This window comes from Hirundo rustica, chromosome 2, assembly GCF_015227805.2.
Source record: "Hirundo rustica isolate bHirRus1 chromosome 2, bHirRus1.pri.v3, whole genome shotgun sequence".
Classification (NCBI taxonomy): Eukaryota; Metazoa; Chordata; class Aves; order Passeriformes; family Hirundinidae; genus Hirundo; species Hirundo rustica.
Window position 1 is genome coordinate 82,471,997 of NC_053451.1, and position 15,726 is coordinate 82,487,722.

General features: G+C 37.8%; 1 protein-coding gene across 1 annotated transcript in view; it reads right to left on the minus strand.

Moving 5' to 3' along the window:
- EFNB2 (ephrin B2) overlaps positions 1 to 15,726 on the minus strand; it is a 45,526-nt gene that overhangs the window by 7,388 nt on the left and 22,412 nt on the right. Inside the window, exon 2 of the mRNA XM_040056532.2 lies at positions 15,313 to 15,596. Coding sequence (XP_039912466.1) covers positions 15,313 to 15,596 — 284 coding nt within the window. The remainder of the gene's footprint in view (positions 1 to 15,312; positions 15,597 to 15,726) is intronic.

Genomic DNA, 15,726 nt, shown 5'->3' on the forward strand with positions numbered 1-15,726 from the left:
GGAGATGTTTATCTGAGGCCCAAAATGAACCTATGAGAGGGTGCACAGGCACCAGCACTGGGCCACCAACTGGAGAAAACAAATGGAAAATGGGATGTCAGGGAACTCACTGCTTGCTGTGGTGGTGGTGAACTGCTGAAGCAGCACATGCCTCCCTCTGCCCCTCTCCTTTCAGCTTGTGGGCTTTACACTCTTTGGGTCTTTGTTTTTAATTCACACTCCTTCCCTTTCACCTTCCTTGGGGATTTTCTTTCAAATGCAGTCTATGTATATTTCCTTTTTCCTTCACAATGTCTTCCTACCCCCATGGCAGTATTTTTCTTGCTCTAATCTTCTCTGTAGCCGTAAAGATATAAACCCCATACTGCTGAATCCTGCTTCCTAGCCTTTGATCTGCTTCTTGTTTTTGTTCCACTTTTGACTCTTTTGTGACCAACTCGAATTACAGCCACCATAGAAACTTCCCAAACTGTGCTCTCTCTTCCTAAAATTCCCTTCTCCTCATACATGGTCCCTCCCAGTTCCTCCTCTTGTTCCCTTCCCCCTGTAAAAACATGACAATAGCTGTATGGCAAAAAAACTTCAAAATACAAAAGAACACGTTGAGTAATTTAAGATAAAAGCTGATCTGAAATGTGCCACTGCATTGCCAGGCTCAGAAAATAATGGAGACATATAGTTTTGTTTTCTTTTGTTGTTTTTTTTTTTCCAGAGGGGAAAAAAATCAATACCAAGAACCCATCCTGGACATAAATCAAATGTGTCTTTGCTGAAAGTGTTTTTTATGATCTATTTGCCAATGTACCAGCACAAGGACACAGAGAAAAAATGCAGTAAATAGAAATACCAAAGCTGAGCACCAACTGAACGTACAAATAATGAACACTGACTTTGTCTTGTGGTTTTCTTTTTGATTCTTTTTTTAATTGTGCCGAAGGGAATCACACCTTCTTAAACACCTTCTACTTGATTTTAATTGAATAGAATTCTGCTTCTTCTGAACATCAATGCTTTTTTTGTCTTTAAAGGCCTATCCACTTAACCCACGGAGCAGGAGCCTCAATAGGATGCAGAGGACGCAGTCTGACCTCAGTACAGAATAAGAAAGTAAAATGGCAAAAAGAATGCAAAATTACTTCAAATACAGTCTCCAAATGGGAAGACCTAGATATACAATGAGTCTAGCTGTGTGCCTACGCCAGCGCAATCTGCCTCGCTTGCTTTCTTAAAGAATGCTTTCGTAACTTTGATGTCAGATGAATGAATCTGCAGAAATATTCACTTTTTCCACAGTTCTTCAAGGGATTTTAGGAAAGCCTACATTGTAGCTCAGAGTACAAACTGCTACGTCCTGAGGAATGGGGAATTTTCAAAGAGAAGCATTTCAGTGACAAAGCAAAGTTTCCTTCTCAGCTTTTCCTGTAATTAAACTGACAATTACCCAAGGCCACTGGAGAAAATTATTTTTCGAAATTCATTAAGACTATCGAAATACAACCTTGCACATCCCTGGTGTACCAGGAAGAAAGTGGGTAGCTTTAAACACATCGTTTTAAGCTTTGAAAAGCTGCACTGAGAAAAAGAAGTAATCTGGGACAGCAGAGAAAACACTGTTTCATACTGCTAATGCCCCTTGACAGTGCAGTGTGCAGAAGTCAAACAAGGGAGTGAGCACAAAATATTGCTCAAACACTTGCTGCGGCCTTTCTATATTGATCTCCAAATGAAAATTACACCCACTGTCATTTTAGCTCCTCCACTGCACTCACAACTCTGTGGGAAAGTGACCCAGCATCTGCAGCTCTGCTCACACTGAAAGGATATTTAAAAAAAAAAAAAAAAAAAAGTGCTCCAATAGGAGTTTTGGATTTAAACACAAATATAACACAAGTTTCTGGTATCCAAAATGGAAATGCTATCCTACAGTGTGTTCATATAATCAGATTTTAAACCTTCCATCCAATTTATTCTTATATACATATATATAAAAAAGAACAGGTTTTTTTACATTTGGGTCTAAATATGGATATATTTTAAAGTCAATTACTTGGATACCATACAAAGCCCTCTGCTAAGAAGACTAAGTACATAAATATTAACATTAATAAACATAACTAATGATTAATATGAAGTTTCTCATAAGTATTAGTATGTTCTCAGGATCCCACACTTCACTTTGTATTAATACAGCAACATACAGAGACCTAGTAAGTAAAATGCTGCTAAACAGGTAGCAAAATATTTTAAAATCTTTTGATGGCTAAATACCTCTGATTTTCTGAGACCTGTCCTGCTCCACTGGTGTCGACTGCAAAACTAATAATGACAGTCAAAACCATATTAAGTTATTCAACAGTTTGTCTACACCTAAAAATAAACACATATAATTGTGCTAAAATCTCTACTAATTTTAAGACTTTCTAACAAAATCATAATAACTTATAGGACGTTTTTACAGTAGTTTATCAGACACTGTCTGTCTGCATTCCTTGAATACAACAGCAGCTGCCATTTTATAAGGAATGCAAGTTTAGCCTTTCAACATTCAGAAAACATATGTTATGAAATTATGGTTAAGAGTCTTGCTGATACATGCTTACTTTAGAGAAGCTAGTATACATTTGCAGGTTCATAACACACTACTTTAACATATCCTCCTCCATACACAAGGGAGAAATTAAATTATTCAGACCAAAGAACTTAATTCTGATCTAACTCCCCCTCTTTCAAATATATGAATTGTATAAAAACCAACAAAATCCTCAGCAAAACAAACAAAGAAACAAAAACTCACATAAATCAATGTACAATGTTTTACATTTATTTGCTTTTAAAACTCTGCAAGTGCTGTTTATTGTACAAAGTGCATTAGTCATAAATGCAGAGGCAGGGAGTCAGTGAGCATAGCAGAGTCAGCTGACAAGAATAGTTCCTGGCTATGATTCTTATACAGTCCCCATGGAGAGGAAGTAATATTACATTTTAATATGTCTTCATTTGATTGTTATTACTCTGCCTCCCAGGAGGCTACGCCACTGCATGGATCATGGCTGTTTTCAACCTTCCAGGTTGGTAACATTGCTCTAATCAGACGGAGAATTAAGCTGCTGGATTTGTGCCTGGATATAGCTTTTCATTCACAAAGAGATTAGAAATGAAGGCAGAGTCACAAAAATTCAACTTCCTTCACTCCTAAAAACACACATTACAAAATGAAAAAATGCCATCATAATTATTTAAAACACCAGCAGATAAAAATCTCAGCCCTTTAATTCTGCTACACTTATTACCCACAGTTTCATGTTTTAGGATTGTGAAAAACATTACCTATTTGCAAATCAAATGACATATGCTTTGAATCAACACAGCTTTAAAACACATCTATTTCTAGAGCTTGAACATGAAATGGACTACATAGCTGACGAGAGAAATGATGATCTTTAATTCTCCTGTGAAAACTAAATGGACCTTAAACCACAGACTATAGGAATGAATGAGTGATGTCAACTGATGGGCAAGGGCAAAACTGATTTTGTCCCTCCTTAGTGTGCTGGACAATAAAAGTAATTTGGCAATATATTAAAGACAATCATTGATGAGGTCATGAAGAATTAATTCCTGCTGACGTGGATCTGTTAATAGCAAATTGAGAACTACAGGTTTTTTAGGGGCAGTTCACTACTACCCAATAGTAGTGATTTTCACAGTTTTTATTCATTAAATACTGCTTGAATACTGCATCAGAAAACAGATTTCACAAAAATCAGAATAAAACATAATCAAATAACACTACCCATTTCCACATTTCCCCTGCAGTGCTTAGAAACAGAATGAAAGAACCAGCAGCTAAAATCCACACAAGCTTTAGATCCAAGAGCAGTAAGAAGTTATTCTTAAAGCAAAGCTGGACTCGATCTCACATGCACTCTCAGGATTACTAAGTACATGTAAAGGGTTTGCAAGTTTTTTATTTTATCAAGTAATAGAACACTATTTTGGCCAGGCATCATTGCTTGTGTCCTGACTGCTTTCACCTGCTTTGGTCCTTTTAATGATCTTCTTAGTAAAGCACGGAATAAATAATTCTTCTTTTCCATAAATTTAGTTAATTTATGGGAGAGGTTTAAGAACACCAGAAATCACACACTGCAAAGCCACAAATCACTGATCACAACAGGGAAGTTGCTTCTTTCTAAACTAGCCATGGACGAAAGGACAAGATAGCTGAGATAACAGAAAGAGCATTTTAATTAAATGAAATTAAATTCTGCCCCCCAATAACAATGCCAGGTCTGCACGGAGATCTGAAACAACAAAACAAATTGTTCAGGCCTCTCACCAAAGAACAGGTAGTTTGGCACACATTACTCTGGGTGAATATTTAGAGAGAAGAGAAATACACTGACTTCAAATACTAGCAACTAATGGTGTCCCCTTTTCTTGTAGTGACAAAAAATAAGATTGACATTGAAACCTTTGTTTTGTTTGAAAAAATTAAACTGTCTTCTGAAATTTAACCATGAACAGGCCCAAACCTGGACTGTACATTCTAAAATGTAAATGCATTATGAATAGTTGAATGGAGTGCTGTTATGCGTTAACTGTGTTTTTGATCAACAGAGAATACAATAAAATCTTTCTACTGATCTTTTAGAGACAAAGAAATGATCCTAAAAAAACCCAAACCAACAAACAAAAACCTGCTGAATTTGCTCAATATAATTTAGGACACCAAGACTGTAATGAAAAATGTATAAAAGCATCTTACCAATAATTTTGCTTTTTTCTAATGTCTGTTTTTTTACTTGCCCTATTTGCAAAGTCAAGGTGGCAGCAGAATTTTGAGGAGTTTCTCAGCCTAAACACCATTAAAAAAACCTCTTGTTCTACCTTATTCCACACACTTTTTCAAATTAAGATAGATTTTTTTCCTTAAACTAAGGCTCATGGAGTGTTTATAAAGACTCTCGATGCCAGCCTTTTTTCCCCCCTCTGTTCTCATGTGAGGCAGAACTTCAATGTGAGGGAAAGGACAAGAATTGTCTGTTCTTCTTTTTCACTTTGCATTCTTTTTTTTTTAAATTAAGTCCTATACTGCAAGTCTCAGGATTTATATATGAACTGGATCCACAAATCATATTCTCTACAGCAAGTAAGCAATCCCCTCTCCAGTCAAGCTAAAACCAGAACAAAATAAAGTGAAATAAAGCACTGGTCTCTTTTTGGCCAGGAACAAGTAAAGACTCTGCAGTGAAATTTTGTAATTTCACTTTTCTAACCACTGCTCTAAAATGTATCTTGTCCAACTGTGAATAGCGTGACTTGTGATGCTTAGATGAGACTCATGATACAAGGGTATTTATATAATTCCCCATTGAAGTCTCCACTTGTATTCATATCTTGAAAGAGGGACAGATTCTATTACTGTTTCAATGTTTTTTTGAGGGTGCAATGTGGAGGACACAATCAAGACAGAGCCAATCAGTTCTGCACTGTAATAAACTTTGGTATACACCAGCAGTATGATTCCAGGGACATCTCTGGTAATCCACAGAGTCTTCTTCCGACATTTCATGTCATCTAACAGCACAAAATAGGGAGAAAGTTGTAAAGTTCCCTACATTCAGAATGATTTTAATTTCAGGGAGGCATGGCACCAAGTAAGAAAAATATATGAGGTAAAAAAAAAAAAACAAACAGCCCTTTATGTCAACAAAGTCTTTCCAAAAAGGGAAAAAGAGACAGTGAGAGAACTGGAAAATTTAAAAAAAAGCTGTGAATTCTGACTGGTTATTGCTGTCTATCATTTTAAAAACACCACCACCTTCTCACTGGGTTAAGGAATACCACAGCTAAAGTGTACTAAACAGTAAACTATTCGCTGAACTATTATCAGTTACTGAAGGTCACAGGTTCCACCCACCCACAAAAAAATCCTACTTGCTTCATTGCTGTCAACTGCAGGGCCCCTTTACAAAATACTGGGAATGATTTAGAGATTATGTAAAAACAAACCAGAAAATACATCTCAATACGACGAGTCTTTCATTACAGTTAAGTATTTCTAAACGAATTTCAGTTCTATATTTCACATACTCTGAGAAATGTTGTCAGATAATGATCCGCTGCACACATGGTTGCTTCTAGTTTACATAAACAAATTATATATTTGTGAGTGCTGAAGTAACTGTGGCAGATGCAAGCCCACTAATTATGATGTACTTAGTGTATACCCAAAAGTATGCATCTAAAAGAGATTACTAGTTAGTTGACTACACCATTCACAAGCAGGTATTTTACGCAAATTCATCCTCTCTCCCAGCACGCTACTGACAAAACGCTACTCTCATGGATGGGGAGAAGTGTCTCCCACCACCACAGCAAGCTCTGCTTAACAGTTCAGCTGAATAGAACTAATAGAATTAGTAAGCATTCAAGTTACACTGATTGTTGCTAATGACAAGAAGGCTTGCCGAAAACAAAAGCAGAAGCTTTAACATTAAATGAGGACCCACTTTCTGTATCATACAAATTCACCTTCACTCTACAAGGATGTTCACCTGCCTTGAAAATCTCTCGTTTTCGTCTGTGGCACTAGGACAAGAAAGGGTTATAGTGAAAGTTCATATTAAATAAATAACAAACCTCTTGCTCATTCTACTGTCACTAATTGCATGCAATGATATTAATGACCCAGTAATTGCTATACGAGTAGCACTGAAGTGGAAAACATCATTTTGAGACAGAGTTCATCTCTAGGTGGTAGGACTTCACCAGTGACTGAGTTAATGCCTAGTGACAGTTTAGAATATAACACTATAGATGAGAAAATGTGCCAGTCTCATGGTTATAACAGTTCAGATGGACATGATGTTATTTGCTTTGACCACACGGAGTCTAGGAGTAACCCCAATAAAGTGCCACAGTCAGACTTTGCCCTGTAGATGAACCTCATTCCTTTCAGGGGAGATGCTCTGTACTATAACAATCTAGAGCAATTTTCCACATGTTTGCTTCAATAAAAGAATACCTTCATCTCCTGCTTTTACATGTAGCACAACAAAAGTGTGCTTTATTGCAAAACACAAAAAGCTATTTACATCATCTAACTATCCTTCAGCAACACAGAGTTTGGCACCTTAGTACTGAGATCAATTATGATACTATTGGATGACTGTACAGTTGGCAAAGACGATCAGAAGTTAAGCACTGTTTTGACTGCAGTATGCTTATGTTTGTGTTTAGAGCTGTAAAATACCCACAAAGTAAACTTTAATGAGCGAACATTGCAGAAATAAAGCAATCTGAATTTCCACGGTTCTACAGGACCGCCTGTTCAAATACTTGCCATTAAGAAATTAAGAGGTTTAGCTTCTTTAGAAATGATCACGTAGGCACATCTTGGTTCATTTTAAGAAACTCCAGTGGGATATGATAATACTGCCAGTGTTTGGAATTTTGAAGTCACAACTAGACAGGCAAACTGATACTTTTAATCCTTATGTTCACAGAGTTTTTAAAAATTCACTGGGGTTTTAACAGTGCAACGTTATTTAGTTGTTTTTGTTTGCTTGTTTATTTTTTCCGCCTGTTGCAATGAAAATTATTTTGCTAATGTCTTGATTCTGCTGTGGCAGCTCTGGATGGCATGTGGAATCAACTTTCAGCACAGGCTGGGGCCAAACACATGGAAAGTAACTCTGCAAAAATGCCCCGAGGGTCTCGGAGGACACCAAGCTGAGCAAAAGGCAGCAACGTGCCCTCAGAGCAAAGGAGGCAAACAGCTCCTGGGCTCGATCTGTCGGAGCAGCGGCAGCCGGTTTGGGGAGGGGATCCTTCCACACCGCTCCGAACTGGGGCGGCCGCACCTGCAGCGCTGGGTGCAGCCACAGGCTCCTCAAAGCAAGACAGACATGCACTTACAGGGGAAAGTGCAGTAAATGCTCATGGAGATGGTGAAGGAACTGGAGCACATGCTTAGGAGGAGGGGCAGTATCCCTGGGATACTCAAAACTCAGCTGGACACGGTTCTAGGCAACTGGCAGCAGGTGGGCCTGCTTGAGCAAAGGTTTGAGCAGGGGATTAGATGAGCTCCAGAGGTGCCATCCAAACCAATCCATTCGGGGATTCTGCAATCAGCTGGGCTGTTGTGGTCTAACACATTCATGTGCTAACATGAAATACCTGAAAAACAAATCATTTTTAAGTTTTCCTGGCTGGATTTGGATTCAGAACTCTGTTTCTCTCACAGAAGCCCTGTGAGCACATAAGGACTACTCTGCTGCTGCGCTTTAGTGATTTTTGCTGTCTTCATCTGCTGAACAGAAAACAGATAAATCATGCTAACAAAGATCCAAACATGCTTCTAAAAACCAGTCTTATCAGCTTAATACGGACTCTTCTGCAAGAACAGCTAAGACTACCTTAAGCCTAATCCTGCTTTTACTTCCAGAAATATTTGCATGGTTTCCTTGGAACTGAAAAGAAGAAACTGGAAGATTGCCCATTAGGGCTTAGTTTTACAGTCTGATTTATCAGAAATAAATCCCAAAATATTCTTCATCCAAGGTTTCCAGGATTGACTGAAGTCAGGAGAGAAAATCCAAACTGACATTTAACCCTGGTTTTCAACCATTCCAGCCTTTTGTTTTAGCTAATGCAGTTCTTAGACAAAAGTGTATTTCCCTCCATTCCAGCTATGAAAAGGCTTTAATGAGGCAAACAATTTCAAGTCTTTAAAATGAGTTTCATTAAAGTCTTTATAAATCCTTATGCAGCTCCTCATCTTTTATTTTAGGACTTAAAATACGGCAATATGTAACACATAAGATACAAGCAACTGTATAAAGTAAAGACTAATCATCCCATTTGATGAGCCAAATGATTATCACTGAACTTACGTACAAAATAGAAGTTAAATGCCTTCCAGTGCGGTAGTGCACTCTCAAGTTTCAGTTTAGACAGATACTTTCTTCATGCCTTCCTCACAGTATGGCACGTCTTTCCAATACACACCCCCCTGATTTAAATAGTTACTCACAGCCTGAATATAAAGGATAACATACACACTCAGCGCATTCTTCTTCTATGTGTAGTCCTGTTAAGGATGTTTATGCAAATCTAAAAGAACATACACATTTTGGAGAAGATCAGGGTTTAAGCTTTTTTTTTTTTTTTTTGAAAAGCACTATGAACACTACGTACATAAAGACTTTTAAGGGAAAATACTGTATCTTTCTTTGTGAATATATTACATTTCCTGTATTTATAAACTGTTTTTGAAGAACTATGAAAGCAAGATATAAAAATAGTGACTAAAACTATTAAACAGCTTCCTATGAAATTTTAAAACCTGTTCAATTCATGAGTATTTCCTGAATAATTTTTATTTCCAGTATGAACAATTATTCTTCATTTTCATCTGATTCCACATCTATTTGGAATACTTGCGGGGGTGTGGGGGAAGATAACTACTTTTTTTCACAACGTGCCATCAATTAACAAACTGAGCATTCCTATATTTCATTTCCTTCCCTCAGGAATAGAGACATAATAACAGATTTCCTGCTGAACTATCTCTGTCTACGTTAAAGGAGATAAATGATTGGTATTGCCTAGGTAATGGCATCAAATATGAACAAAGTCCATCAATATAAAATAGCCTTATTCTCTTACAAGACCTGTGTGGTCTGGGACAAAACCCCAAAGGACCATGACTCCATTAATCCTGCAGGTCTCAGAGTCTATGTTAGAAATCTGAAGCTGCACAGACAGTGATTTTTCTTTCTAATAATATTATTTGTATAAGCTGTATTTATATTTCATTCAACAAGAGCTAAGTGGTATTGCTGATACATCCCTTAAAAGACTCTTCAGCAAAGTCAAAGACTGACCTCTGGATATCATTTTACACTAAGGAGAATTTATTTATCTAATTTTCTGAGGAAGGAGAAGGGGAAAAAAAAAAAGAGGTGATCTTTGTACAAATGGAATCAGAGTGACTATTATCACACTGGCTTTCATTAACACCATCACCATCACCACAAAAAAACCCCAAAAAACCCCAACGAGTAGATTTCTGGAACACAGAGTCTTTAACAGAAACTAGGAAAAATGCCTTTGTTGCAAAGTAAACAAATTGAATCTCTGATACAGTATTTGTTCCCGTTTTGGCTAGTTTGACATTAAGAAAGGAAAACCTTTGTTTACCATTTCCCTTTGGGCAGCTTTCACTAGGTGATTTGGAGGTTATAGGGTGCTGCAGGCTGAAATCTGCCTCAGAATGTTTTCAGAATGCCCAGCCAGACATATTAGCCAGCATTTACATTGGTCAGAATACTAAAATAACATTTTAATGTACATCTATTTGGCCATGCAAAGAGATTTATTCTTCCCAGCTGGGCCATATTTCAGGGCACAATCTATATCGTCCTTTAATATGTTCTTCCTCAGACAGTTATTGCCCTTTAATTGTAACAGAATGACAAAGTGAAAACATAAAAAGCCTTGTGATTTTTTTCAAACACGGCTAATGCTAAAGTTTCAGAATGACTGTTTTGATTTCAAAAGCCACAGTACTATTAAAGCAGTTACCCAAAATTTAGTGCTACTAGCCAGTACAAACTTTTAAGTCAGTCAGAGATCAAATATATATTTATATATGTTTTTTAATTTAAGCCAGAAGCCAATTATGTAAGTGGGTCACTTGAAAAAAAAAGTTGACAAAAAAACATTTAAGGAAAGCTGCATGTTCAATTTTGCCAACGTCAAAGCCAATGAGCATCATCAGCTCAGCAAGTTCGGCTAATGAGGTCCAGGCAGAGCAAGCCTTATAGAGGAATCTTTCAGAGAACCATTCTGTAGCCCCTTCCCAAGTCCCAAGTCAGTCTATTACAAATTTGGAACTGGTGAAGATTTCATTGCAGGTGACTTGTTTTTTACTGTTGATGATGTCAGCCCATAAACCTCACTTATGCAAAAGAAGAGATGGCGTGAAATATGTGCTTGCTTGGCCAAACTACCTAAGGGGCTTGACGGTGGCTTGGAGGCAGGCGGCACTGCTCCCTTCCCTCTGGCACTGCTCACTTCCCTCTGGCATAGCTTCCCGCAGGCTTCCCCCACAGCTCCCTCAGCACAGAGCCAGTGTATCACCAGGCTCTCTTGGCCCGCTGACTAAAGGCCAAGTTTACTGGGAAGGGTTCAGGATGATCCCTGCACACCAAGTGTAAACATCTTTGGTGCATGAAATGCACTTGAACTATGCTAATGCATCTCTCTGACAAACAAGAAGAATCTGCATCTGAGAGGTACTGAAGCAGTGACACCATGACCCAAGTACTTGCAGATCAAGTACTGAGTATCTCCTCAGTATTGAAAATATACTCGTTGCTTGCTCTGAGCAACTCACAACAGCAGAAAATTATACTTTATTCCCTAACCATGCAAAGACATAAAAAGACTTTTTAATGCAAACATCAGAGCTGCAAATCTTCACACCCTTCTGCCCAAACGCGCCGTTCACATAGATATTTATGTTGTTGGGCATGGTGTATCTTCCTTCATACATTTGATTAAGGATATTCTGAGAGACTTATGATATGTTAGCTAAATGGTCACATATTTTAGGATAATCAAACATTAATACTTCTGAGATCTCAAGTACATTTGACCTTCTCCAGTTCTGCTGAAAAGAAATCAGGTAACTGTAGGAATGAATCTATTAATTTCCCGGGAACGAAAAATTGATGATAGCAAAGAAAAAGCAAGGACACTCTGTTACATCATTTATTCACTTTCACAATACCATTCAGTATCGTCTTTCCAATTACCGCTGTTCATAGAATTAACTCCTTGGATACTGACAGTCATATTGAGGAATATCTTGCCAAGAAATGGGTTACTTTTTTTTTTTTTTTTCTTTAATTTAATAAAGCACCACTAAATGTGAAAACAGACATGAAAAACATACCCACACTTTTTTAAAAATCAGAAATTCTGAAATTAGAAGATTTTATATGCTTAGGCCTAGGGAAGCACTGAATAGAAAAGATCTCCTTCTGCTATACCTATCATGAATACATCTGGATGATATAAAAATTATGGCTTGGAGAATTCCTGTGCAATCACATGTCTCTAAAGGGCTCAGGAAGCTGCTTCATCCTGTACAATTCCTCATCCCAAAATGACTAAGCCCCTAATATGAATAGAGATTTTACTGTTTAATACAGCTCCACAAACCACATACTATTACCTTAGAAAAACAAACTCTGTTTTCAAATAATGGCAAGATGATAAAAGGTACATGATGATGCACAAAACATTTAAAGGGCTGACAACAGCCTGCCAGCATAAACAGCGTGAGATTAGGCTGTAGGCGCAGCCACAGCAAGCACTGCAAAGATGCTGAGCTCAGTGAGCTCTTGTGCTAGGTTTGTTTGATGCTACTTAGTTGAGGGAATGCAAGATCCTAAAATACTTCAAAATGAAAAGCTGGCAAATAAAATGTGTCATTGCCTTCATTTCACAGCTTTTCCACCCCCTTAAAACAACCCAACAAAACAAGCAAGGCAAAAACGGATGGATGGACGGATGGACATACGTAAAGAAGGAAGGAAGGAAAAGAATTACAGGTCTGTGAATAGGAATGGATGCAAACAATTTAAAGCCTGATTTGCATACATGACTAAGAGGCATTATATTACTTATAAAAATGACAGCAAATGTCCTGACTACGAGAACTTGCACTGACAAGACTGTGTGAAGAGCTTTTGAATACAAACTGTTAAAACCCTATCTAGCTCCAGTCCTCTCTAAAATGGTGTCCTAGCTGAGCACTGGCCTAGTTTCCTATGCCTCTTAGTGCTTCTGAGACCAGCATCACTGAGTTTATTGTTTTCTCCTTGAATGACAGGAAAGTGAGGGTTTTAGCTTCAGGATGGCTGGGTTTTCAAGGGTGGGGTACATTTTTGTCCAGCCTATTAAAATGTATGGTGTACCCTTGCTGAAGCTCAGTCAGTATGCTAGCAACAGAGTGATAAGTTAGCCATTTGTTTATGCCACAATGAATAGGAAAAGTAATACCCTGCGGCACTCCAGTATTACTGCTAGGCCAACATGATTTTTGAGGCATTAGTCTGAAGGCTGAGTAAGTTCTTTCAACCAGGTTACGCTGTAATCTTCCAGGAAATGCAACGTCTATTATGTCTTATTGCTATAATGAAATAATTATACAAAACTAATGAAAATGAGACATACTTAATAATTCTCTGGGTAAATCCATGACATAGATATGACAGAACTGACAGTGCAGCAGAAAGCTCCATTTGTGCCCATAATTTTCAGGCAGTAATTGTAACAGTGCCATTTGTTCCACAATAGTTGGTCTTTGGATTTTTTTAAAAGCAGCACTAAATAATGAGCACATTTCCCCATTTAAGCTAAAAATTTGAGCATAGTCATTTTTATGATACACATTTTCACTGGAGTTACAGATAATTATCTCTCAACATGTAATTTTGTCACTCTCACCCTGGTAAATATCTTACTGGATTTCAGTGGGAAGTTTGTCAAAGTTAATATTGTTTAAGTGGGATCACATTTTTATATACTCCCCAGCTAAACAGAGGAAGTGCCTATATTAAGCAATTTTTAAAAGCAAAAAAAAAAAAAAGTTGGTTTGTATCTCCTGTAACTCTTAGTAAGTAATTTCTGAAACTAGTAATTAATATTAATAATGCAGTGAATTCTTATTTAAGCTTCTGTGACATACAACCTGTTTTATACATTGCCATGTACCATTCTGGATATAACTGGGAAGTGAGCATTCATTTATATTAAATGCATTTCCATTTCCATTTTAAAAGTACTTGATCAGAGCACTTTTAAAACTGCCAATATTTTTAAATCAGAAATTAAGAAATAATTACACTGGCACGCATTACATGAAACAGTTATCAATCCTCCACTTTTCAAGGAGGTGGCAGAAACACGTTCAAGGACTAATCTTTTAGCAGGACCTGTTGTGACACGACATGAGTTAGTGGTCTTAAACTAACAGAGGGTAGATTTAGACCAGGTATAGTGAATACATGTTTTACAACGAGTGTTGTCAAACACTGGAACATGATGCCTATAGGGTTGGTAGATGCTCCATACCTGGGAACAGAGCTCTGAACAACCTCATGTGGTTGAAGATGTCCCAGCACACTGAATGGGGCTTGGACTAGATGACCTTTAAAGGTCACTTCCAACCCAAATTATTCTACGATTCTGTGAAGTAAGACACAGAAGTATCTAATCTCCTTGCAACTGCAGAAAAGCCAGGTATCTACAGAATTTGTTCCATCACCTAATAACTGCGGATACTTGCTCAAGACTTCAAAAGTGCCCATGGGGCTAAATGAGGTCCACAGGGCATAATATTCCAATGGCAAAACCTAAACTAATGCAAACTGTTGTTGTACTGCTGAGGTCTCAGCTTATGCTAACTCCTGATTCACATCATTAACTTTACACATCACAAGTAATTTGAATCACTGAACACAGTGGCTACCTCCAGACTTGCTTTCAGTTGTAAATCCCTGATCAGAAACTCACACAAAGTTTGCACTGCTGCACAGAGGCCTGTGTCATGCACATTTGTTTTGCAAGCTAGGACCATGAAAAAGGATAAAAATCAAGACCATGCTAGTCTAGGTTTTACCCAAGAACGCTTCTAGCTACTGTATGGACATAGTAGGTATGTTTTGAGGAAAGACATGTTCAGTTACAGGCCCTTACCAGTAACCCTTGTGAGAAAACATGTAGTTTTCATGACAAACGTGACAAATTGGCAGCAAAGTGGCCAAAAGATGCTTCCTGTGAGAGTCCCCAAACCACCTGGAGCAATGGCTAGCCACGTCATCTGAGAACAGCTGGGTCACCGTACTCCTACTCCTGGCCTAAGAGAACCCAAGGACAAGGCCAACAGCACAGCACAGAACATCACCAGGGCTGTGAGCAGGAAACAGGCACAGTTTAGCTGCACACAACTTCTAATGCAAAGACAGGACACAATACCGTGCCCAAAAAAAGCTCCTTTTATAGGCATAGAAGTACAATCCAATGTGGTTTACACAAACCAAGGAAAAATGAGACAGAGACCCTTTGGAAATCAGGAACAATATTGAAAATATGCCGGCCAGAAATCATTTTCAGATAAAAATATACAAACCCGTTCATATTCCTCTTAGTTTTCTTATAATGTACAAGACAGCATGCAAAATAACGAACAATTATACTTAAAATAATGAACAACTGAAAGTTTGAACTTACATATGACGTAATAATCTTTGTTCTTCTGAAATTCCAGACCCCAGAGATTAGGACTGAACTCTTGAAACTTGATGGTAAACTTAACATCTTGATCTGGCTTGGCACAATTAAGTAGAGGTGTATTGTCCTTTTTAATAGCACAGCTATCTGCTTGGTCTTTATCAACCATGTAGACCTTATAATATTCATATTGGCCAATAGTTTTAGAGTCCACCTTTGGGCATATAATATCCAGTTTGTCTCCTATCTGTGGATATAGTACCAATCCTTGTCCAGGAAGGAATCTAAAAGGAAGGAGAAAAAAAAAAGGGTGGGGGGGGGTGGGGGAAGAGAAGAAGTCAAATTTGAGACACTTAATAAAATCTCATACAGAAAAGTAGCAACTGCAGTGAACAGACAGGGATAAACACAGTT